We start from the raw sequence: 22,757 nt of genomic DNA, 5'->3' as shown, positions 1-22,757 counted from the left end.
GAAGCATTTTACTACAGAGCTAAATTCTGAGTCTTTTTGGTCTTGTTCTAGTCATTGGTTCCCCTAAGTGAAGCAAGTAAAGGACTACTAACTACATCTCAGCCCTGACATATATTTCTGAGTCTTCTTGTTCCTTTGGTAACCTAAATATATAATCCTAGCCTTCCTTACAAAGTGCTTCTGCAAATTCCACCATTTCAAAACTTCTTTTCCTAATTAAGTATGATCATGATTATCTAAGGGAATCTTGCCACCAAATTCTCACATGCTACTTAATAGATTTTTTAAAAATATGACTTAAAATAGCAGTCATCTTTTTTTTTTTTTGGTTTTCGAGACAGGGTTTCTCTGTGTAGCCCTGGCTGTCCTGGAACTCACTCTGTAGACCAGGCTGGCCTCGAACCCAGAAATTCACCTGCCTCTGCCTCCCAAGTGCTGAGGTTAAAGGCGTGCGCCACCACACCCAGCATGCTTTACTTTTTAAGACCATTTTTATTATTTCCTTTGTGTGTGGAATATGCTGCCGGCTTGTAAAGCAGGCAGATGATAATAACGTATAGGGAGTTGGTTCTCTCCTTCTACAATGCGGTCCTGGAGTTAGATCATCAGGCTTTGTGGCAAATATCCTAGCCTCCTGTGCCAACCCCATAGCCTGCTCTTAATATTTTAAAAGGAAGTGATTTTCATCTTTTATTATCTTAAGTTTAGCATATGTTCCATGAAAACTCACTATTAAAACTATTAACAAGTTTTTGATTATTTTGTAGGCTGATTGAGTCAAGTTTGGGAAGCATTGCCACAAAGTTTAATTTCTTCATTCATAACCTTGCTCAGCTACGTTTTTCTGGCCTTCCTTCTAATGATGAGCCCATCCTTTCATTCTCACCGAAAACATACTCCTTTAGACAAGATGGCCGGATCAAGGAAGTCTCTGTTTTCACATATCATAAGAAATACAACCCAGATAAACACTATGTAAGTTTGTTCAGTATGTAGATGGATAAGGTTTCTGTTGTCCTTTGTTCACTTTTCAGTGATTGCTTGAAGTTCTAAGCATTGTTGGGTTTTTTGTGCTTGTTGCTTCCATGAATGGTCTAAAAATAAGTAAATGTACTTAAACAATATGATTTTGATAGTTTTGTATTGTTAAATTTACTTAAAAATCACAAGAGCCAAAATACATTTTTTTGGTGTCCAAAGTAGTGTTTTCTCATTACCTTCATCTTTTCTTGTTTCAAAGGAAATCTTGCTTGCTATAATAGATTTAACAGTACAATTCAAAAAGTCTTAAACTCTCAGCTGGGCTTCATTATGCATGCCTTAATCCCAGTACTCAGAGGACAAAGGCAGGCACATCTCTGTGGTTGAGACTAGCCTGATCTAAATACCTAATCCAGGGCTGCCAGGGCTGCTTTAGAGAGAGCTTTTCTCAGATAAACCAGCCAAACAAATGAACAAAAATGTCTGAAGCTCTCATTCTATCTTTCAGTACAGTATTTTCTTTCTTTTTTTTTGTTTTTTTGTTTTTGTTTGTTTGTTTGTTTTTGTTTTTTGGGTTTTTTTTTTTTTAATCAAACCCAGGGCATTAATGGTTACATAACATTAAATATACACAAAAAGCTTATTTTTTGGTTTTTCTGTGGCTGGATCTTACTATATAATAGCACTGGTTGTCATGGAACTCTGCATAGATCAGGCTAACCTTCAACTCACAGAGAGTCACTTGTATCTGACTCTCAAGTGCTGGGATTAAAGGCTTGTACCAACATACCTTGCCAAACCTTATTTTGAAACAAATATATGACTTGTATTGTTTTTTTCCACACTCTTTGAGGCTATTATTTACCCTTGTGCAGATTTTCCCCCCTTTTATTTCATGCAGAGTCAATCCCAGTTTCTCAGGAATGGTAGCTGTAAGCTGTGCCACTGAGTTGCACCTCTCTCCTTCATGCTAATATTTTGTTAGATAATGTTTCTGGGTTTGCTTTGTTTTGATGTATGATGAGTAGTTTTTAGAAAGCAATTTCACTTTTAACCATTTTATTGAGGCTATATTGTCATTGATTTTATAATGGCGCTGGTAAGTATACAAAGTTTATACACACATATGCCTCGTTTTTTGTGGATGTACCTGACTCTTCTTATGGTATTCAAAGTATTGTAACTTATAGTAGTTGAAATATCCAGAAAAATGTTCCCTTAACTCCTACACCATAGTTTTTTGTTTGATTGTTTGTTTATTTTTTACATTTTTAAATCCTAAACTTTTTTTTTCTTTTTGTTGGAAATGCACTAAGTATATAATTTTGTTTTTGATTTTGATTTTTCAAGACAGGGTTTCCTCTGTGCATCCCTGTCTGTCCTGGAACTCACTCTGTAGACCAGGCTGGCCTCGAACTCAGAAATCCGCCTGCCTCTGCCTCCCAAATGCTGGGATTAAAGGCGTGCACCACCACTGCCCGGCAACTTTCCAAGTTTTTATTTGAATCTTCCAGTATCTTAAGTTCAATTTCAGAATGCAGTGATGTGTACTGTAAATACAACAAACTCTATTCACTGTGTCCTAATAGTAATATATATTACCAAGGTTAAAAGCACTTGCATAGCCGGGCGGTGGTGGCACACGCCTTTAATCCCAGCACTTGGGAGGCAGAGGCAGGTGGATTTCTGAGTTCGAGGCCAGCCTGGTCTACAAAGTGAGTTCCAGGACAGCCAAGACTATACAGAGAAACCCTGTCTCGAAAAAAACCAAAAAAAAAAAAAAAAAAAAAGCACTTGCATTATAAATTTTTATATCAGGAAAGGAAGTTTCATTATAATGTAACGTGGCTATTACATGATTTCTTTTCAGATTTATGTGGTTCGAATTCTAAGAGAAGGACACCTTGAACCATCATTTGTATTCCGGACATTTGATGAATTTCAGGAACTTCACAATAAGCTCAGTATTATTTTTCCTCTTTGGAAATTACCTGGGTATGTTCCTATCCTTGCAAATATTCATACTTTCCTATATAGGAACAATTTGTTTTTATATATAGGTGAGAAACTGGTTAGCATTTAGTTCCAATTAAAATAATAAGTATCTATACAGAACTGAAGGTAGATAAAAAGCTAGAATTTTATGTTGAATGAGCATGTGACTAAAATCTTAAATTAGGCCTGGTGATGCATGTAAACAGGAAGCAGGGGCAAGAGGACACTAAAGATTTTAAAGATTTATTTATTTTATGTGTATGAGTACACACTGTAGCTGTCCAAATGGTTGTGAGCCTTCATGTGGTTGTTGGGAATTGAATTTAGGACCTCTGCTTGCTCCAGCCAACCCCATTTGCTCTGGTTGGCCCCGCTTACTCCCGCCCAAAGATTTTTTTATTATATAAATAAATAAATAAATACACTTTAGTTGTCTTCAGACCCACCAGAAGAGGGTGTCATTACAAGTGGTTGTGAGCCACCATGTCGTTGCTGGGATTTGAACTCAGGACCTTTGGAAGAGCAGTCAGTACTCTTACCTGCTGAGCCATCTCTCCAGCCCAAGATTTTTTCTAATTTATTTATTTATTTATTTATTTATTTATTTATTGCTTTAAATTGTGTATGTGTCTGTGTGTTTGCCATGTTGGTGCCTACAGAAGCATTGGACCCCTGGAGCTGGAGTTATAGTAGCCATTGTGAGCTGACCAGTGTGGGAGCTGGGAACTGAACTCAGGTTCTCTGCAAGAGTAATACATGTTCTTCACTGAACCATCTCTCTTGCCCCTATTGCTTAGCTTTTTATCTGACTTCCTTTGTAAAGCCTTAGATTTACTGTAGCTTAATGACCAGTAAGTTGTTTTCCTTTGCCACATTCTTCACATACAAGATTTCAAAACAAGGAGGCAAAATGGGTATCAAAGTATGTTATTGCTTGCTATGAGTTCAAGGACAGCCAGAGATTGACCTTGTCTCAAAAGATACATAAAGTCAGCCAAGTGTGGTGGCGCACGCCTTTAATCCCAGCACTCAAATCCCAGCAACCACATGTTGGCTCCCAACCATCTGTAATGGGATCTGATCTCTTTTCTGGTGTGTCTGAAAGAGAACAACAGTGTACTCACATAAAAATCTTAAAAAAAAATAAAAAATCTCACTCGGGGCCAGGCATGGTGGTACACGCCTTTAATCCCAGCACTCTGGAGGCAGAGGCAGGTGGATTTCTGAGTTCGAGGCCAGCCAGGTCTACAGGGTGAGTTCCAGGACAGCTAGGGCTACACAGAGAAACCCTGTCTCAAAAACAAAAAACAACAACAACAAAAAAAGATATATAAAGTCTGGCTTAGGCGGTAATGGTGACACACACCTTTAATCCCAGCATTTGGGAGGCAGAGAAGCAGGCCGATCTCTGTAAGTTGGAGCCAAGCCTGGTCTATGGAGAGAGTTCCAGGAGAAGCCCTGTCTTGAAAAGCAATACACACACACACACACACACTCGTGCGTATGTTACTGTCTGCACTCATTTTTCTTTTTTACCATCACCAAAATAAGAGTTGAGATGATGGTTTTGGCACCTGATTTGGGGCCTGTGTCATTGTTCTTGTGTCTTCTTTTATGATTATTGAGTAGTGATTATTTTAGAGATAAGGTCAGGTAAGATATTTGTGAATTATTAAAGCTGAGACCAAATAACAGAAAACTAATAACAAAACGGGAAAGTAATAACACATGCACCTTCCCCCACCCCCCCCCAGGTATTGTTGAGAGAGGGTCTCATATAGCCAAGGTTTGCCTGCAATTTACTATATAGCTGAGACTGGCCTCCAACTCCTGATCTGCCTGTCTCTACCTCTCAAGTGGCCCTAGGATTACAAGCATGTGCCACCATGCCCAGCTAACACATGCATCATGATGTCAAGACTTATATAAAGAAAATAAGTGAGCCAGATGTGGTGGCGCACGCCTTTAATCCCGGCACTCGGGAGGCAGAGGCAGGCGGATTTCTGAGTTCGAGGCCAGCCTGGTCTAAAAAGTGAGTTCCAGGACAGCCAGGGCTATACAGAGAAACCCTGTCTCAAAAAAAAGAAAATAAGTGGGCTGGAGAGATGGCTCAGTGGTAAAGAGCACTGGCTGCTCTTCGAAAGGTCCCGAGTTCAATTCCCAGCAACCACATGGTGGCTCACAACCATCTGTAATGGGCATCTTGATGCCCTTCTGTTGTGTCTGAAGACAGCAACAGTGTACTCATATACATGAAATAAATAAGAAGGAAGGAGGGAGGGAGAGAGAAAGGGAAGGGAGGGGAGGGCAGGGGAGAGGAGGGGAGGAAGTAAGGAAGGAAGGAAGGAAGGAAGGAAGGAAGGAAGGAAGGGAGGGAGGGAGGGAGGGAGGAAGGGAAAATAAGTATTTAAAAGTAGCTTATGGGCTGGAGAGATGGCTCAGCGGTTAAGAGCACTGATTGTTATTCCAGAGGTCCTGAGTGCAAATCCCAGCAACCACATTGGTAGCTCACAGCCCATCTATAATGAGATCTGACATCCTCTTCTGATGTGTCTGAAGACAGCTACAGTGTACTTATATATAATAAATAAGTCTTTTTTTTAAAGAAAGGAAGGAGAGAGAGAGCACATTTTTTTAAAGATTTATTTTATATATCTGAGTACACTGTTGCTGTTTTCAAACACACCAGAAGAGGGCATCCGATTCCATTACAGATGTTTGTGAGCCACCATGTGGTTATTGGGAATTGAACTCAGGACCTCTAGAAGAGCAGTCAGTGCTCTTAGCCGAGGGGGGGCGGGGAGGGACAGAGAGGGAGAGAGAGGGGGAGAGGAGAAGGGAAAAGGAAAGGAAAGGAAGGGAAAAGAAAAGGGAAAGGAAAGGAAGGAAAGGTAGCTTATTCCCAGTGCTTTGAGTGATATGGGCAAAAATATAACAAAGTATATTTCTAAGTAAGTGCTGTTCATGAGTCTCCAAATGCTTTCTGATAAAATAATTTAAATCATGTTTTTGTTTTTCTTTTGTAGCTTTCCTAATAGGATGGTTCTTGGAAGAACACACATAAAAGATGTTGCAGCCAAGAGGAAAATTGAATTAAACAGTTATTTACAGAGTTTGATGAATGCATCAACAGATGTAGCAGAGGTGACTTTCCAATCTAAGAAGTAAATATAACGTAGTCTACTTTGTGTTATATAATAGTTAACTAATGAGCCTTTTTTCTCTTCAATCTTAGTGTGATCTTGTTTGTACTTTTTTCCACCCTTTACTTCGTGATGAGAAAGCTGAAGGAATAGCTAGGTCTGCAGGTGAGCTTATACTTATTTCCTCCTGGTTGATAATTGATGACTTTTGTGATGGGGTAGAGGTGGATGTGTGGATACATGTGTGTGGAGGCCAGAAATCAGCTCTTCCTTCCTTTTTTTTTTTTTTAATTTAAAGATTTTATGTGTATGAATATTTTGCCTGAATGTATTCATGTATACCATACACATGCCTGCAGAGGTCTGAAGAGGGGATTGCATGGCATGAGATCTACTTTTCCTATCTGCTGCCTCTCACCGTGCCCTCATGCAGCAGTTCTTTTTGCTGAAGTGTGAGCCATTTCAGGCACATTGAGATAAAGAGGAAAGTATTTCTGTTTTCAGGTGCAGTTCCCTTCAGCCCAACTCTGGGCCAAATAGGAGGAGCAGTGAAGTTATCTGTTTCTTACCGAAATGGCACCCTCTTCATCATGGTGATGCACATCAAAGATCTTGTGAGTGGTGACAAATGCTGACTGTAGAGTAAATTTGTACCTCGGTAGGAAGCACCACTATAAAGAGACTGCTTTTCTTTATAGGTGACTGAAGATGGGGCTGACCCAAATCCCTATGTCAAAACATACCTGCTTCCAGATACCCACAAAACGTCAAAACGTAAAACCAAAATTTCACGTAAAACTAGGAACCCAACATTCAATGAAATGGTAAGCTAAGCTTCATTTCTAAAAATTTCGAAGAGTAGTTGTTTTCAGATTTCAATGCTTTTATTTCTGTAAGGTTTACTTGTTTTTATGTGTATTTAGTGTTTTGCTGCCATGTATGTAAGTGCAATGGATGTGTGTGGAACACACAGAGGCCGGAAGGTGGTGCTGGTTTCTCTGGAACTGGAGTTACATACAGGCAGCTGTGAACTGCCTGTAGCTGATGAGAATTGAACCCAGGTCCTCTTTAAAAAAAAAAAAAAAGCCCGATGTGGTGGTGCACACCTTTAATCCCAGCACTCGGGAGGCAGAGGCAGGTGGATTTCTGAGTTCGAGGCCAGCCTGGTTTACAGAGGGAGTTCTAGGACAGCCAGGACTACACAGAGAAACCCTGTCTCGAAAAACAAAAAGACAAACAAAACAAAACAAAACAAACAAAACAAAAAAAAAAACCCACGTGAGCTGAACAGTATTGAGTACAACTGTTGCTGAGATACTCATCGCCAACTAGCAGATCAGTTAAAACCTGCTAAAATTCCCCCAGTTTGCTCCCTTAAGTATTTTTCAGGTAGACATATTATTTATGTATCTTAGCATTTCATCCACACAAAAAATGTCTGGTCAGAGATTGGAAGACAACTTGAACTTTTATCAAGATTATCACCAAGCATGTGACTAAAGAAATGGTTCAGCACTTACAAACACTTACTTTCAGAGGACCCAAGTTCAGCCCAAGTGCCTATATCAGAGAACTTCAAACTGCCTTTGACTCCAGTTCTAGGGGATCTGACATCCTCTGGCTTCCTTAGGCACCTACACATGTATGAATATACATGATTTTTTTTAAATTTAATGAATAAAGTTTGAAGAGTAAAAAGCCAGATGGGGTGGTAAATTCCAGTACTCATAGCTCTTTAGAGGGCTGAAGTAGTAAGATTATAATGTAAATTGAAGGTCAGCCTGGGCTATCAATTAGAAGACTTTGTCTCTGTCTCTCACTCTCACTCACAGACACCTACCTATAGAAGATCATTCACTCTTTAAAAATGCATGTAATGTTTACCAAAGAACACTTGGTATTACTCTTGTAAAATAGCAGTGGGGTGTTTAGTGGCTTTTCCACTAGTTAATCCAATAGTTGATGTTGCCCTGTCAAGACAGTAAGATGCAAGCGTCCATGTGGTTGTTTTAGTCAGACAATAAGACGAACTAGAGCATTTCTCAGAACTTACTGTAAAGCTCTGTGGAAAAGTAAAAAATTTGAGTGTTGTGATGAAGATTTGAAGTAACAGTAGCTTTGAGCACTGCAGATCTGCTGAGAACTGCACTTTCACTGTGTGTTTGTATCTTCTTATGACTAAGAAGTTACCATTTCCTGCATTTAAAGAAAATGGAATTTTAGCCGGGTGTGGTGGCGCACGCCTTTAATCTCAGCACTCGGGAGGCAGAGGCAGGCAGATTTCTGAGTTCCAGGCCAGCCTGGTCTACACAGTGAGTTCCAGGACAGCCAGGGCTATACAGAGAAACCCTGTCTCAAAAACCAAAAAAAAAAAAGAAAGAAGAAAATGGAATTTTAATCTGTTTTTGGAAGATAATTTTAAAATTATATTATCAAACTTGCTTTCCATCTATCCTCTTTTTTTTTCTCCAGCGATTAGATCACCTTAAGGTAATCACCAGGTAATTTCTTTTTCTTTCCCCGTCACTCCAGCTCACAGAAACCATGACTGAGAGTTTGGGGATCTGTTTTTTGACAGTGATTGGTCCTACTTTACCCAGTGTCTGAGTTAAACACTGACAGACCAGAAGTTAAAAGCATGCTTCTGCTGCTCTAGTCAGTGCCATTCATTGCATCACTTTTTGACTGATGTCTTACATTTTGTTGAAAAGATTCCAAGAAACCAATCCTTATCCTTTTTCCCCTCCTCTAGCTTGTATATAGTGGATACAGCAAAGAAACTCTGAGGCAGAGAGAACTTCAACTGAGTGTACTCAGTGCAGAATCACTGCGGGAGAATTTCTTCTTGGGTGGAATAACCCTGCCACTGAAAGATTTCAACTTGAGCAAAGAGACAGTTAAGTGGTATCAGCTGACTGCGGCAACGTATCTATAAACTTCCGACTTCTGAGCTTTGGAAACAAGGAGTTATAAATGTGTGCGCATGCGCACATACACACACTTGGGAACTTTGTATAATTTCATACTTTGGCAGAAATTATAAACTTAACATGTTGGACCAACTGTCAGTCATATGACTAACTTTTATAGAAGCCATTGCTATTTCAAAGTTATTTTGTTGAGTGCTACCAATCCCAAACTTAATATATACTAAGTCCTGAAAAAGACTTTGACATAATACTGTGTCATTTTGGTCACCTTGTCTGTACTCTTCCTACACAGACACAGCAAATTGTTTTTTGTTATGCACCTCACAGCCTTTACCACTGTGTATGTTCACAGACACCAAAGGAAAGATGCAGCTGCTACTCAACAGGCTGAAACGCAAAGCACAAATAGTAGTCAGAATGCTGAGAACTACTAAGTCGTTTATAGAATAGAAAAAAATACGATTTTTATTCATTGTTAAAGCCTTTTCAGAGTAAGTGCCAATGACTGAAGTTGTAAATAACAGTGCCTTACTTAACTACATGCTTCACTGGCACTCTACTTCTGATTAAAGAGCAAGTAGTTTTCATGCATTTTCACCTTACTGAGGACAGCAAGTCATGCACATTTACTAATGGTTTCTCCACAGAAATACTATTTCCTCTACTTCTGGTTGTTTTCACTATTAAGCTATTTAACTTAATGTTTATTGCCCCGTAATTGAATGAGATTGATATTCAAAATTAGTATTCTAAATTCTATCATTCCATTATCATTTGTAAGGGTGTGAACTGAAATTGGAGTTTCACTTCCATGTATTTATACTTTACTCCCTCATTAAACAAATGGAAATTGTTCAGCCTTATTCCCTATTTTGTTTGGTAACGTGCTCAGGCAGGATAAGGAGTTTAATTTAGACATTTATGGAAGGTGTTGTGTAAACTGTCCTGTATTTGGAAACATTGTACATTCACATGAAAGAATTATTTTCTGTAATATACTGAAATGAAAATTGCAAGAGAGAAGTGTGAAGTTACTGTGGAGTAGCCATTAAGAATAAGATTCATTTTTAAAGCCAGGCATGGTAGCACACGCCTTTAATCCCGGCACTTGGGAGGCAGAGGCAGGCGGATTTCTGAGTTCGAGGCCAGCCTGGTCTACAGAGTGAGTTCCAGGACAGCCAAGGCTACACAGAGAAACCCTGTCTCAAAAAATAAAAAAAGATTCATTTTTATTCCCCATTTCAGACATAATTTTGTTTAGTTTTGATAAACATGTATATATAATAAATTTCTTGGTTAGAAGTTCAAATATTTTTAGAAAGGTAATAGAGATGTAGCAAATTTGGTAGTTAAGAGAAAACTGACAAACTACTTAATGAAGGGTACCAAGAAAGGACAATCGGATTCAGTTCGCTAGAATAAAATTTTTATGAACTGTACAAAGTGATTGACAGAAATGATGATGCTTACAGAGTTAAATTAAGAGTTAAGAGTGTTATCATTGGAATACATTTTTTAAAAAAAATCAAAACTTGAAATATTTGGTGCCTAACACTATGGTCCATTTGTAGGGAAACCTGTATGAGTATGTGAATTTTTTATATTAAACTGTGTTGTCTACTTGATAATTGAAATGAAGATCTAAGCACCGTTGTTTGCTTTTTCCACAATTAACATTTCCTTAAATAGTTTTGCAGATGTAAGTAGCACTAGAATATTTTTTTTCTTTTGAGAGAAACCTAATTCCATTCCATGGGTCACCCAGACTTAAAAAAATGCTGTTTGTAAAAGGTCGTCATTGACTGGACTCGTGGACCTTTTTGTGATCTGTTACCGTGTATCTTAGCAGAAACAGAATTAAAAATGTAATGTCACTTCAGTGACAAGAAATCTGATTAATATCTAAAAGTATATATTATAAGTAATACTGTATAGTTAACAAGAATTCAAAAGGTGATACTGTCTCTTAATTTTACTCAATTTGTGCCTTCTTTGGTCATTAGAATACATATATTTTAATGTAAGTTATTTCTTTGTAAAATGCTAATCTTCAGCCCATACCAAAAAAACAGTGATAGGGAGGAAGAACGTAGCCTCTGTGCACTGCGGCTGCAGTCACCATAGTCAGCTGGCTTCTAGAGCTTCTTAACAGTCACCTTAAAATACATCGGAAAACGAGAACGCTAGACAGGCCAAGACACTAATGTTTATGTATATCATATTTATAACTACCTTCAAGTAAAAATAAGTCTGCTACATACAAGTCCTGTGCCAGAATTCTTTGTTCTTGCCAGTGCTCTAGGATCTGAAGATGATCGCTCATCCCAAGAACCTGTTTTCTCTGAGGAATCCAATGAGACTGGCACCAATGCTTTATATTACTGTGTTTATGGGAATGAGTTGTTAAAGCATGTGTATCTTTTTTAAGTACTTTTTTTTCAAATTAAAGTTGTATATAAAGTTCAAAATCTTGCCTTAAATTGTTTAATTCTTTCTAAGACTCATGAATTGTAACATTTAAAAAAATTCACTTTTGATAACTCAGATTTAAACAAACACTGAAGACCTGCTATTATGATACACATTTACTTACACGCTGTTCACCAGCAATGCAAACATACATGTGATTACTAGTGTCGCCTGTAAGAAGAAAATGCTTTAATTATATCAGCATAGTGAGTTAAGATGTATAATATTTTTATTAATACTTGGAATATATTCATTGAATTAAATGTGACTTCATAACTATACTACAATTAAAATATTTCTGAAATAAAGGAACTTGGCTGTCATTTCCTTCCTTCTTGATTCAGTATTTTGGTTTTAAACTTTAATAATTATTGCATCTTACCCAGGAGTTTGTAAAATTTATCCTGAATTTGAATGTGATTCTTTGAAGGTCTAGATAATCTGCTACAGCCTATCATTTCCTGAGATGTGAATTCTGTAGGCATGGTTCTTGGTCTGTGAAAGTTCACTTAGCCACATTCGGAAGTGCAAATTAACACCATACCTTTATTCTGGATTATGAGCACAAGACTGGCTCTCTAACCATTCTAATAATTTGGAAAAAAAAAAACCAGTATAAAGACCTTGAAAGGACAATTAAGGGGCTGTTGAGATGGCTAAGCGGCTAAGGGCACTAGCTACTCTTCCAGAGGTCTTGAATTCAATTCCCAGCAACCACATGGTGGCTCACAACCATCTACTAGAGGATCTGATGACTTCTTCCAGTGGGCAGATTTATATGCAGCAGAGCATTCATACATTAAATAAAAAGCCTCTGGCTCCCAAAATCTTCAGAGAGAGAGATGGCTTATGTAAGCTTATCCTTTGAAATAACTGAGTTTTGCCTGAGTGCCAAGCTGTTTGCCGGTACTAGAGTTCAAACTATTGCAGGTAGTGGGCTAGAGAGATGGCTTAGTGCTACAATGGCTTTCTGTTGTAGAAGACTAGAGTTTGGTTCCCAGTACAAAGTACAAGTGCTTATTACTCTAGTTCTTACCCAATATCGTCTTCTGGCCTCTGGGCACTGCACTCAGCTTGCACAGCTGTATAAACAAGTAATTTTAAAAGGGGGGGGGTGGCTAGAGAGAAGGCTAAGGGGTTAAGAGCTCTTACTGGTCTTGCAGAGGACTTGGTTTCAGTTTCAAACATCCATGTAGCAACTAAGAATTTTCTGTTAACTCCAGTTCCAAAATATCTGATACCCTCTACTGGCCTCCATGGGCACTGCAGGTACTGTGATGCCAAGACAGACAAGACACACAGACACACATCTTTAAAAGTATATTAATTTTTTTCCAGGTAGACATGTTACTATGTATAGGATTAGAAATGTGCTTGGTGGGGCTGGTGAGATGGCTCAGCAGGTAAGAGCACCCCACTGCTCTTCCGAAGGTCCGGAGTTCAAATCCCAGCAACCACATGGTGGCTCACAACCATCCCTTACGAGATCTGACTCCCTCTTCTGGAGTGTCTGAAGACAGCTACAGTGTACTTACATATAATAAATAATAAATCTTTAAAAAAAAAAAAAAAAGAAATGTGCTTGGTGCCTTTAATCCCAGCACTTGGGAGGCAGAGGCAGGTGAATTTCTGAGTTTGAGGCCAGCCTGGTCTACCAGGTCAGCCAGGGTTATTCAGAGAAACCTGTCTCAAAAGCCAAAAAGGAAAAAAAAAAATGTGCTTGGAATGAGTAGAAATAAGGGCAAAGTGGAAGGACATGAGGCCAGGGACTTGGGTTTTATTTCAAATACATGGAGAAAATATAAAAAGAGAGCCCCTGAGATGGCTCAGTAGCCAAAAGTGCTTGCTGTGCACTGACAACTCTAGTTTGATATTCAAAGCCAGGTAAAAAGATGAAAAGACTACACAAGGTTATCCTCTTACCCCATATTCACACAGTAAAAGTCTTTAAAAACAATTTAGATCTTCCAGAGGTCCTGAGTTCAATTCCCAGCAACCACATGGTGGCTCACAACCATCTATAATGGGTTCTGATGCCCTCTTCTGGAGTGTCTGAAGACAGCTACAGTGTACTTATATTAAATAAATAAATCAATAAATCAATCTTTAACACACACAATTTAGAGGGATTTACAAAGAGACCACTAACCACTAGGCAGACAATGGATTGTATACATAATGGGACACCACTTAAGCTGCCTGAGAGATGATGGATAGGATTGGGGTACCCGTGGAAACAATGAAGTATTTGATACGTTTCTGTGGTGAGATGTGTTGGAGTGACTCGTGGAAATGAGAAAGACTATTGAACCCTAAATTTGTATTCGGACAAATGTGTTAGAGTGAAATGAAGTATTCTTGCTTAGGGATTGCGAATTGAAGCCAAGCTTGATGTTCGGATCACATATCTGGGCTAAAAGTGTGAATCTGGTTAATTAATCAAATACAACTTTGCCAGGAAATAAATACAAATTTGGTTCAAGTTCCCAATGTTTTGGAAAACGTAATTCAACTAGTAATGGGTTAAAAGAACGCAGCTGGGCATGATGGCTCAAACCTTTCATCATCATTTCAGCATTTTTTTAAGAGACAGAGGCAGAAAGACTTAACGTGTGTTTGAAGCAAGCCTGGTCTACAAGGCGAGTTCCTGAACAACCAAAACTACATTGAGGGACCCGGTCTCAAACACAACAAAAAAGAAAACTGGATCAGTATTTCAGTACTGTTTCAAACCTCTCACGCTTCACTTGTCAACAGGGTCTTGTAGATCTGAGTTTCTTGGGTCCATGTCTTTGTTGTTTTTTGTTGCATTTACAATAAATTGTTATATTCACCCATTCTTCGAACGCTCTGTGGTGAACCGGACTAGGACATCCTTAAAAGACCAACTCCCGGGGTAGTCCCTTTCCCCCTCATCTTCTCGAAGCTTCTTTCCTCGTTCCCAACTCTTCTCCGACGGGGGTGAGCGGTTCTGCGCTCCGACCTGTGTAGAAAAGGCGCGCAGACAGGAGGACAGACCCGGGCGGGGCTCGGAAGCCTAGAATTAACGATCTAGAGAGAAGCGCCGGCTGCACCTAGGCTTTGCGATCATCCCACACCGCACGAGTTCGGGGCTGCAGAGGGAGCCCTGAGAAACCCGCAGCTTATCCAAATCCTTCAGCCCAGGACTCGAGCACGCCCTAGGTCCCCTCAGATGCGACTTCCGAAGAGATGTTAGAGACAGACTTGCTGCTCTGGCTAAGAGCAAGACTAGAGACAAGAGTTCAAGGCGTAGCAACCCAGCCATACACTTACCGCCTCGCCGCCATGCCTTCTGGGACGCGTAGTCTCCCGGGCTCCGGTGGCCACACTATGTAGCCCCGCCCCCGCGCGAGAGCAAACGTCGGTGAGTGGCGTCACTTCCTGTGCGGCTTGATTTCCTGTGCCGTTTCCTACCTCGTTCTCTCTTTGCTGCCAGACCTCCGCCATCATGGGTCGCATGCACGCTCCCGGGTGAGCCCGCGGCGCCGACCTTGGTTGCGGGGCTGGGGCGCGGGGCTGAGAGAGGAGGATGCGGGCTGCGGGTGAAGGGACAGTGGGGCTGCTTGGGGCGCGGGCCGCCGCTTTACTTCCTATCTTCTGTTTTCAGGAAGGGCCTGTCCCAGTCGGCGCTGCCCTACCGCCGTAGCGTCCCCACGGTGAGTAGAGGCTGAGGGTTGGAGGGCGGCGTGGGAAGCGATCGGTGCGCGGGAGGATGGGACCCGAAGTGGAAGGTTGCCGCCGTGCTCTCTCATCCTAAGGCCGATTTCTCTTCCATCTGTAGTGGCTGAAGTTGACGTCTGACGACGTGAAGGAACAGATTTACAAATTGGCCAAGAAAGGCCTGACTCCCTCCCAGATAGGTGAGTGTTGATGTAATCTCTTCCTTCTGCTCTCGAGAAACAAATGTGTCTAGTCCGTATGTTAAAAAGGTTCCTCCTGCTTCCACAGCGGAGCAAGGGCTGTCTGGGATTGAGTCACATCTAACTGAATTGATTCTAAGCTGCTCTGACTTTGTACAAATGGGAAATAACTCGTTTCTGGTAGCTTGGCTTCTGAGTCTGGGAATAACTGCTCATCGGAGGAAAATATCCTCTTTAGGATATAAAAAGTTCGCTAGAAATATGCAGAAAAAATCATGTGAAATGGGCTCAGCTGATCTGAAGTAATTTGAGGTTTAAAAGCAATAACATGCAGTTTTAAAGATAGGTACAAATAAATGTTGGGCTGCTTTTAAGTTAATACTAAATATAAAGGTAGAAGTCACATTGTTTCCTCTGGTCAGATGTATTCTGGCAAGCTCACAGTGATGATGGTGTTCCAACATTCGCAGTTTCCACCAGAAGGACTTTCCATGTTGGGTTGACCTTCCTTGGATGTCTGAGTGAGCTGGAAATTTGGAGTTTGGCTGTTAGGGTTTTATCGCATGTGTGTGTGCTTGAGTGTGTTTCTCTTTTCAGGTGTAATCCTGAGGGACTCACACGGGGTGGCCCAGGTCCGTTTTGTGACTGGAAATAAAATCTTGAGAATCCTCAAGTCCAAAGGCCTTGCCCCTGACCTCCCCGAGGATCTCTACCATTTGATTAAGAAAGCTGTTGCTGTCCGAAAGCACCTTGAGAGGAACAGAAAGGTAAGGCGGACAACAAACCAGGTGTTGTGTCGAGACACTTGCGCTGCGGATCTTCAGAGGGGAGAACGCACTTGAGTCCTCTCAGGTGGTTCTGGGTGCTGGCTAATAGTCAACATGATAGTTTCCTAGAAATAGGTGGTTTGATTTTTAGCTCCCCTAAACTATTACATCCAGTTGGTCCCAGGTGCTGGGGCTTTTGTGTAGGTTTGTGGCTATGGGCCTTATTCTAGGAGTTTAAATTGCCTCTGTGGATTTGGTGATGCATGCCCTTAATTGTTGGAGTTTGAGACCAGCCTGGTCTAACACATTGTAAGACAACCAACTTATTCTGTATAATAATAAGATACCCTGCCTCCTTAAAAAAATTGCCCTAAGAACTTAACCTAACCATAGAAGCTATTTAGTTTCTTTACTTGTTGGTGGTTTTCTTAAATCTCTTTTATTTCTAGGATAAGGATGCTAAATTCCGCCTGATTCTGATAGAGAGCAGAATTCACCGATTGGCTCGATACTATAAGACTAAGCGGGTGCTCCCACCTAATTGGAAATAGTAAGTATATGGTTTTTGGTTGGCAAATCAGCTAGATGGTAAATAATGAATAGTGGTAGGCATTTTGCCTTTTTGGCTAAGTGTCAGTTCATCTCTGTCATAGTAGTGGGGAAGCTTGCATGGATGATATATAATCACATGACAGTGTTCTCTTGAAATGTTACCTAAGCCAGGCATGGTGGCGCACGCCTTCAATCCCAGCACTCAGGAGGCAGAGGCAGGCAGATTTCTGAGTTCAAGGCTAGCCTAGTCTACAAAGTGAGTTCCAGGACAGCCAAGGCTACACAGAGAAACCCTGTCTCGAAAAACCAAAAGAAAAAGAAAGGAAGGAAGAAATGTTACCTAGAGGCAAGCAGGTCTCTGCATTTGAGGCTGGCCTAGTCTACACAGTTACTTCCAGGACAGCCAGAACTGGTTGGTTTATGATGCTTGGGGGGGGGGGGGGTCCTTCTAAAGGTAAGAAGAGGGTCATAGTTGATAGATGCTGATTAAACTATGAATGAAATCCCCCCCTTTTGTTTGTTTCATGACTTGTTCGCTATGATAAGCATACAGACATTGACTGTTTATGGCAGATAGGTTGATCTTTCCACCATTTGGCCACTTAGATTTGGCCTTAGACGTCTGGCTGAGAATGAGCCTGTCCATCCTCATGCTTAAACTTAGGGCTTAGTTTGATGCATTGTATGCAATTGGGTATTGTAGCGGTTTGGGGATAGCTCCAGTCACCAAGAGAGTTGATGGGTCCTGAAGTCCGGTACTAATCCCAGTTTCTCTCTCTTTTTTTCCCCCCAGTGAGTCATCCACAGCCTCTGCTCTAGTGGCATAAATGCTGTTGTGTGCACAAGCAATAAAATCACTTTGAGTAACTTGGTGTTTTGTGGTTCTTTCTGCGTGGCTGCTGCATGTGTTTGGGAGTGTTTGGCATCTGTTTAGTGGGTGGTTTCCCTGGCCACTTAAACTACTAGTCCAGCTGGTACAAAGGTTGGTGGGTTGTTACTATCAACATGTAGGAGAACTGTAAGACACTAGGAAGTTGTGAAAGTTTGAGTTCTCTTGTATTCAGTGTTTAAAATGTGTGAGGTGTTAATGAGTATAGCATTGTTGACTGAGTGGATTCTGTCTTCCTAGGGGTGTCTTAAGGAAAGCTGAAGTCCGTACATTCCAATTGAGGAGTGAATTACTTTGGCTGCATCACAGTCATGTAGTCTGGTCAACAGGATGGATCAAACTCCAACTCCTTTTTTTTTTTTTTCCTTTCTCGAAACAGGGTTTCTCTTTGCAACTGTGGCTATCCTGGAACTCTGTAGACTAGGCTGGCCTTGAACTCAGAAATCCGCCTGCCTCTGTCTCCCAAGTGCTGGGATTTAAGGTGTGTGCCACCACTGCCTGGCCAAACTCCCACTTTCAAAAAGAGCCCGACCCTTAGAGATTGTATTTGTGTGAAGTCTGCCATGTTGCCTAGACAGTAATGATGCTACACTGAAGTAATTGTCTCAGGGCTGATGATAGGGTTTGGCAGGTTACGGTGCTGGTGGAAAGAAACTTCGTGAATTTAAAATATGGCGAGTGTACACAAGTATGTAAAAACTCATCCTAGTAACAGAATGGGATGAAGGTCTGGATACTGTGATATATGACTGGTTATAAGGATTTTAACCTGCAGAAATGTGGGGATACAGTGCTATTGGGTGAGATAGCAAGGGCAAGGGGGTTAAAAGGTATGTAGCATGTTAGTCCTATATTTGGGCATCAGGCTGACTGAGGTCAGGGCTACACAGTGTAACCCTTTCTCAAAACCATGCGTTTTCCAATGCTGTTTGCTTTACCTGCATATTGACGATTGTTAGCAGGCTGGCTAAGTTTAGAAACTTGCCTGTGTACTGAGTTCTGGCATTAAAGGCATGTGCCTCTCCCAGTTAGGTACATTTTACTTTAAAAAGCATTTCATATTCTTGGTTACATCTCCGACCCATGGAAACAGCAGGTCCACAATTTGTCCAAATCTGTTCGAGTGAGAATCTAAAATTTTCATGTTTTCTTCAGTTGTCTTCCTTTTGAAGGAAAGTGACCTGTATCTGCTACATGCCTTAGACAACACTTGAAATGATCTATTTTTATAATAGTTCCAGGTTCATGAAGACCACCATTACCAAGGTTTGTATCTCTGGCATGTGCTTTATTCTACATTGGAATGAAGGATTCACTGGCTTTTAGTAAGCTTGTAACAGTTTGTCTTGCTCTTGAGTGTGGGCATATGCACACCGCAGTGTGTCTATGGTGGACAGCTAGCTTTAGGGATCCTCACCCGCCTTGGTTCTTGCCCTGCACTGAGTCCTGCTAGCTGGCCTTTGAGCTGGCTGACTGTGCTTCCTCCACTCTCCATCCCACATAGGAGTGCTGGGTTCACTGTAGCATTTATAGTCATAAACCAGAGACAGACAGGCCTGATCATAGCAAGACCCTTTCTCAAAAAGGTCGGTGAAACCCGGGCTGGATGATGTCTCTGAAATTGATCATTTGCAAGAGTTTGGTTCCTAGCAATCCTGTCAGGCACTCACACCACCTGCCTGCAGTTCCAGGGGATTGGATAACTTCTGCTGGGCTCTCTGGACATGTACTTAACACAGACATGGAGTTTTTCTTTTTTTTTAATTTTTAAAAAAATAACTGCCAGGACTGAGAGATGGCTCGGTGGTTAATAGCACTGACTGCTCTTCCAGAGGTCCTGAGTTCAAATCCCAGCAACCACATGGTGGCTCCCAACCATCTGTAATGGGATCTGATCTCTTTTCTGGTGTGTCTGAAAGAGAACAACAGTGTACTCACATAAAAATCTTAAAAAAAAAAAAAAAAAAAAAAAAACCTCACTCGGGGCCGGGCTTGGTGCCTTTAATCCCAGCACTCTGGAGGCAGAAGCAGGCGGATTTCTGAGTTCTGAGGCCAGCCTGGTCTACAAAGTGAGTTCCAGGACAGCCAGACCTATACAGAGAAACCTGTCTCAAAAAACAACAAAAAAACCACCTCCCTTGGGAGGCAGGGGCAGGTGGATTTCTGAGTTCGAGGCCAGCCTGGTCTACAAAGTGAGTTCCAGGACAGCCAGGGCTGTTCAGGGAAACCCGGTCTCGAAAAAAAAACAAAAAAACCATGCCCTTGACTTTCTCAGGGCGGAGCTGGTGAGGCTGCCTGATGGGTAAGTGCACTTGCCATGCAGTCCCGGTCTGGGTACCACGTGCTGGAAGGTGAGAATCCACTCCTGTGAGTCGTTCTGATTCCCCCCTAAAACTGTAAAATAGAAGTCATAAGCTAACCTCCAGTCTCGGTTAGTAACTCAGCGCTTTCAAGATACTCTAAAGTGCTTAACCGCTGCACAGGACAAGACAATGTCTCATGTTTTGAGACAGGGTCTCTCTGTATAGCCATGGCTGGCCCTGAACTCTGCATAGTGGAAATGATTAAGACTAGGAGACAGTTCTTTTCAGCCTCTCTGTTGATTGACAGAGAAATGAAAAAAAGTCTAGATTGGAAATAACTTTCTGTAAAAACCGTCTTGGTGTTAATTGTTCCTGACTTAGGAGCAGGAAGAGATTGGTGTTGCTGTGAAGTCAGCTGTCGGTCTTCTAGCTTCAAACCCGCTCAGGTCGCCTCCTCTGCTCTTAGGACTCACTGCCCAGCAGTGCACGAGCTGCAGTAATACCCAGCTTTTAGTTTTCATTTGGTCTGCAGGGTGCTCCGTACCCTTTCAGCCCACTGCTGCCCTGCTGCTGTGGGAAACCTTGAATTACTCCTTTGACAGCTTTACCAACCCCATTCTCTTTTTCTTTTCTTTCTTTTTTTTTTTTTTTTTTATTTTTTTGAGACAGGGTTTCTCTGTATAGCCCTGGCTGTCCTGGAACTCACTCTGTAGACCAGGCTGGCCTTGAACTCAGAAATCTGCCTGCCTCTGCCTCCCGAGTGCTGGGATTAACGGCATGCACCACCAAGCCCGGCACCCCCATTTTCAATTCTCTTTTTCAGGGCTTATTTGCACATTAGACTTTCTGGTCCCTCTAGTTTTCTTTTTACTATTTATTCATTTCCATCTTATTCCCTTGCAGGTTTCAATGTTATCTTTTAATCTTGATAATTTTCTGTTTTACTTCCCTTTAAGTGCAGAGGTATGCTGTCTACCTGATAGACAGTGCTTACCTATTTCTGAGATGTAGAAACACCACACTGCTTGGCTTTACACCACTAACGGGGGTGATACAGTACGGTGGCTCGTACTTCCTACCCAGAGGAGCAGGCACAGATGCTCAAGAGCAGAGATAACAGGAAGTGACGTGAAGTAGGAAGCGTGCTTGCATTGACAGAGTGATGACAGTTTTCTTGAACATAATTTTTCTCACAAGTCTAATTTTTAGTAAAGTTGATGTTTAACTGGCTTGCAGGATTTCTGGCTTTTTTTTTTTTTTTTTTTTTTTTTAAAGATTTATTTATTTATTATATGTAAGTACACTGTAGCTGTCCTCAGATACTCCAGAAGAGGGGATCAGATTTCGTTACGGATGGTTGTGAGCCACCATGTGGTTGCTGGGATTTGAACTCACGACCTTCGGAAGAGCAGTCGGCACTCTTAACCACTGAGCCATCTCGCCAGCCCCCTCTGGCTTTTTTTATAACTAAGAGTGAGTTTCTCTGTGTGTAGCCCTAGCTGTCCGGGAATGACCTCTGTAGACTGGCCTTGAACAAGAGATCCACTTGCCTCTACCTTCCAAATGCTGTATTAAAGGTGTGCACCACCACCGCCTGTTGGATTTCCGATTGTTTTTTTTTAATGCAAATCAACAGTTGCACAGCCTCTGACATTTCCGTTCCATTTATTTGTTTGTTTGTTTGTTTTGGTTTTTTGAGACAGGGTTTCTCTGTGTTGCCTTTGCTGTCCTAGAACTCACTCTGTAGACCAGGCTGGCCTCGGCCTGCCTCTGCCTCCGGAGTGCTGGGATTAAAGTGCCACCACTCCTGGCTATTTATTTATTTTATGAGTACATTGTTGCTGTCTTCAGACACACCAGAAGAGGGCATTGGATCCCATTACATGTGGTTGTGGTTGTCAAGAATTGAACTCAAGACCTCTGAAAAAGCAGTGCACCTAACAGCTGAGCCATCTCTCCAGACCTGGATTTCTGAAAATTTTAACAGTTGGCTCTTGTGAGCCCATAGAAGCCAGCTCTAGAGCTGGGCATGGTGGCGAATGCCTTTAATCTCAGCATTCAGGAGGCAGAGGCAGGTGGAGCCCTTGAGTTTGAGGTCAGCCTGGTCTACAGAGTGAGTTCCAGGACAGCATGGGGAAACTCTGTCTTGCCCACCACCACCCCCAAAGAAAAATTTGTACCCATTTTAATTTTGAAATTCTATTTGTTTGTGATTGTGTGCATGTATATATGCATGCCAAGGTAACTGGAGAGGCTAGAAGACAATTGATTCTTTTCTACCATGTGAGTTACAGGAGGTGAACTCAGGTTGTTAGGCTTGGTGGCACCTTACCTGCTCAGCTGTCTTCTCAGCCCACCCCTAATTTTTAAAAGCTGATGTATTTATTTTCATTTTGAGTGTCTGTCTGCACCACATGTGTGCAGTTCTGGAAAGTTAAAAACAGTTGTGATCCGGGCTGGTGAGATGGCTCAGTGGGTAAGAGCACCCGACTGCTCTTCCGAAGGTCCAGAGTTCAAATCCCAGCAACCACATGGTGGCTCACAACCATCTGTAACGAGATCTGATTCCCTCTTCTGGAGTGTCTGAAGACAGCTACAATGTACTTACATATAATAAATAAATAAATCTTTAAAAAAAAAAAAGATATCATTGTAGGAAACCACTTTGTAAACTTTAAAAAAAAAAAAAAAAAAAAAAACAGTTGTGATCCTCCTCCATCTAAGGGTGGGAATTAAATCCCGGCCCTCTGAAAGGACAGCCAGTGCTCTGGGCCATCTCCACCCCCATTTTAAAGACAATAAAATTGCCAGGTGTAGTAGTCTGAGCCTGTATCCCAGCCTTCAGGA

The 22,757-nt window shown here is 41.4% G+C and overlaps 2 protein-coding genes, 1 long non-coding RNA gene and 1 other non-coding gene across 7 annotated transcripts in view; 3 read left to right on the top strand and 1 right to left on the bottom strand.

Moving 5' to 3' along the window:
• Positions 1-11,830, top strand: part of Pik3c2a (phosphatidylinositol-4-phosphate 3-kinase catalytic subunit type 2 alpha) — a 106,201-nt gene extending 94,371 nt beyond the window's left edge. For 3 of the 4 annotated variants that reach the window (XM_006507440.4, XM_006507441.4, XM_030242214.1), the window contains 7 exons: positions 768-975; positions 2,852-2,976; positions 6,003-6,120; positions 6,212-6,284; positions 6,624-6,733; positions 6,818-6,943; positions 8,872-11,830. In XM_006507440.4, the coding sequence (XP_006507503.1) occupies positions 768-975; positions 2,852-2,976; positions 6,003-6,120; positions 6,212-6,284; positions 6,624-6,733; positions 6,818-6,943; positions 8,872-9,054 (943 nt within the window). In that variant the 3' untranslated portion in view covers positions 9,055-11,830. The remainder of the gene's footprint in view (positions 1-767; positions 976-2,851; positions 2,977-6,002; positions 6,121-6,211; positions 6,285-6,623; positions 6,734-6,817; positions 6,944-8,871) is intronic. The other variant, NM_011083.2, reaches the window with a different exon arrangement.
• On the bottom strand, positions 914-14,926 carry Gm10589. The gene is made up of 2 exons (XR_869889.2): positions 14,813-14,926; positions 914-1,094 (listed from the first exon to the last, which is right to left on the bottom strand). It is a non-coding gene; the product is annotated as a predicted gene 10589 (long non-coding RNA).
• Rps13 (ribosomal protein S13) lies at positions 14,905-17,588 on the top strand. Its single transcript, NM_026533.3, has 6 exons — positions 14,905-15,010; positions 15,147-15,195; positions 15,321-15,399; positions 15,997-16,166; positions 16,616-16,716; positions 17,512-17,588. The coding sequence occupies exons 1-6, from the start codon at positions 14,988-14,990 to the stop codon at positions 17,543-17,545; spliced, it is 456 nt and encodes a 151-aa protein (NP_080809.1). The 5' UTR covers positions 14,905-14,987; the 3' UTR covers positions 17,546-17,588.
• Snord14a (small nucleolar RNA, C/D box 14A) lies at positions 15,838-15,924 on the top strand. Its single transcript, NR_028273.1, has one exon. It is a non-coding gene; the product is annotated as a small nucleolar RNA, C/D box 14A (small nucleolar RNA).
• Positions 17,589-22,757: the final 5,169 nt, after the last annotated feature.

This window comes from Mus musculus, chromosome 7 (assembly GCF_000001635.26).
Source record: "Mus musculus strain C57BL/6J chromosome 7, GRCm38.p6 C57BL/6J".
NCBI classification, from domain to species: domain Eukaryota; kingdom Metazoa; phylum Chordata; class Mammalia; order Rodentia; family Muridae; genus Mus; species Mus musculus.
The sequence above is the reverse complement of the archived record's forward strand: the minus strand, read 5'-3'. Positions and strand labels throughout refer to the sequence as shown.

What these genes read in the sequence shown, in the direction of transcription:
- Rps13 (NM_026533.3), top strand. Translation starts at nt 14,988, where the DNA reads ATGGGTCGCATGCACGCTCCCGG. An exon ending in ACCGCCGTAGCGTCCCCACG is followed by an intron (nt 15,196 to 15,320) that starts GTGAGTAGAGGC and finishes TTCCATCTGTAG; the next exon opens with TGGCTGAAGTTGACGTCTGA. An exon ending in CCTGACTCCCTCCCAGATAG is followed by an intron (nt 15,400 to 15,996) that starts GTGAGTGTTGAT and finishes TTCTCTTTTCAG; the next exon opens with GTGTAATCCTGAGGGACTCA.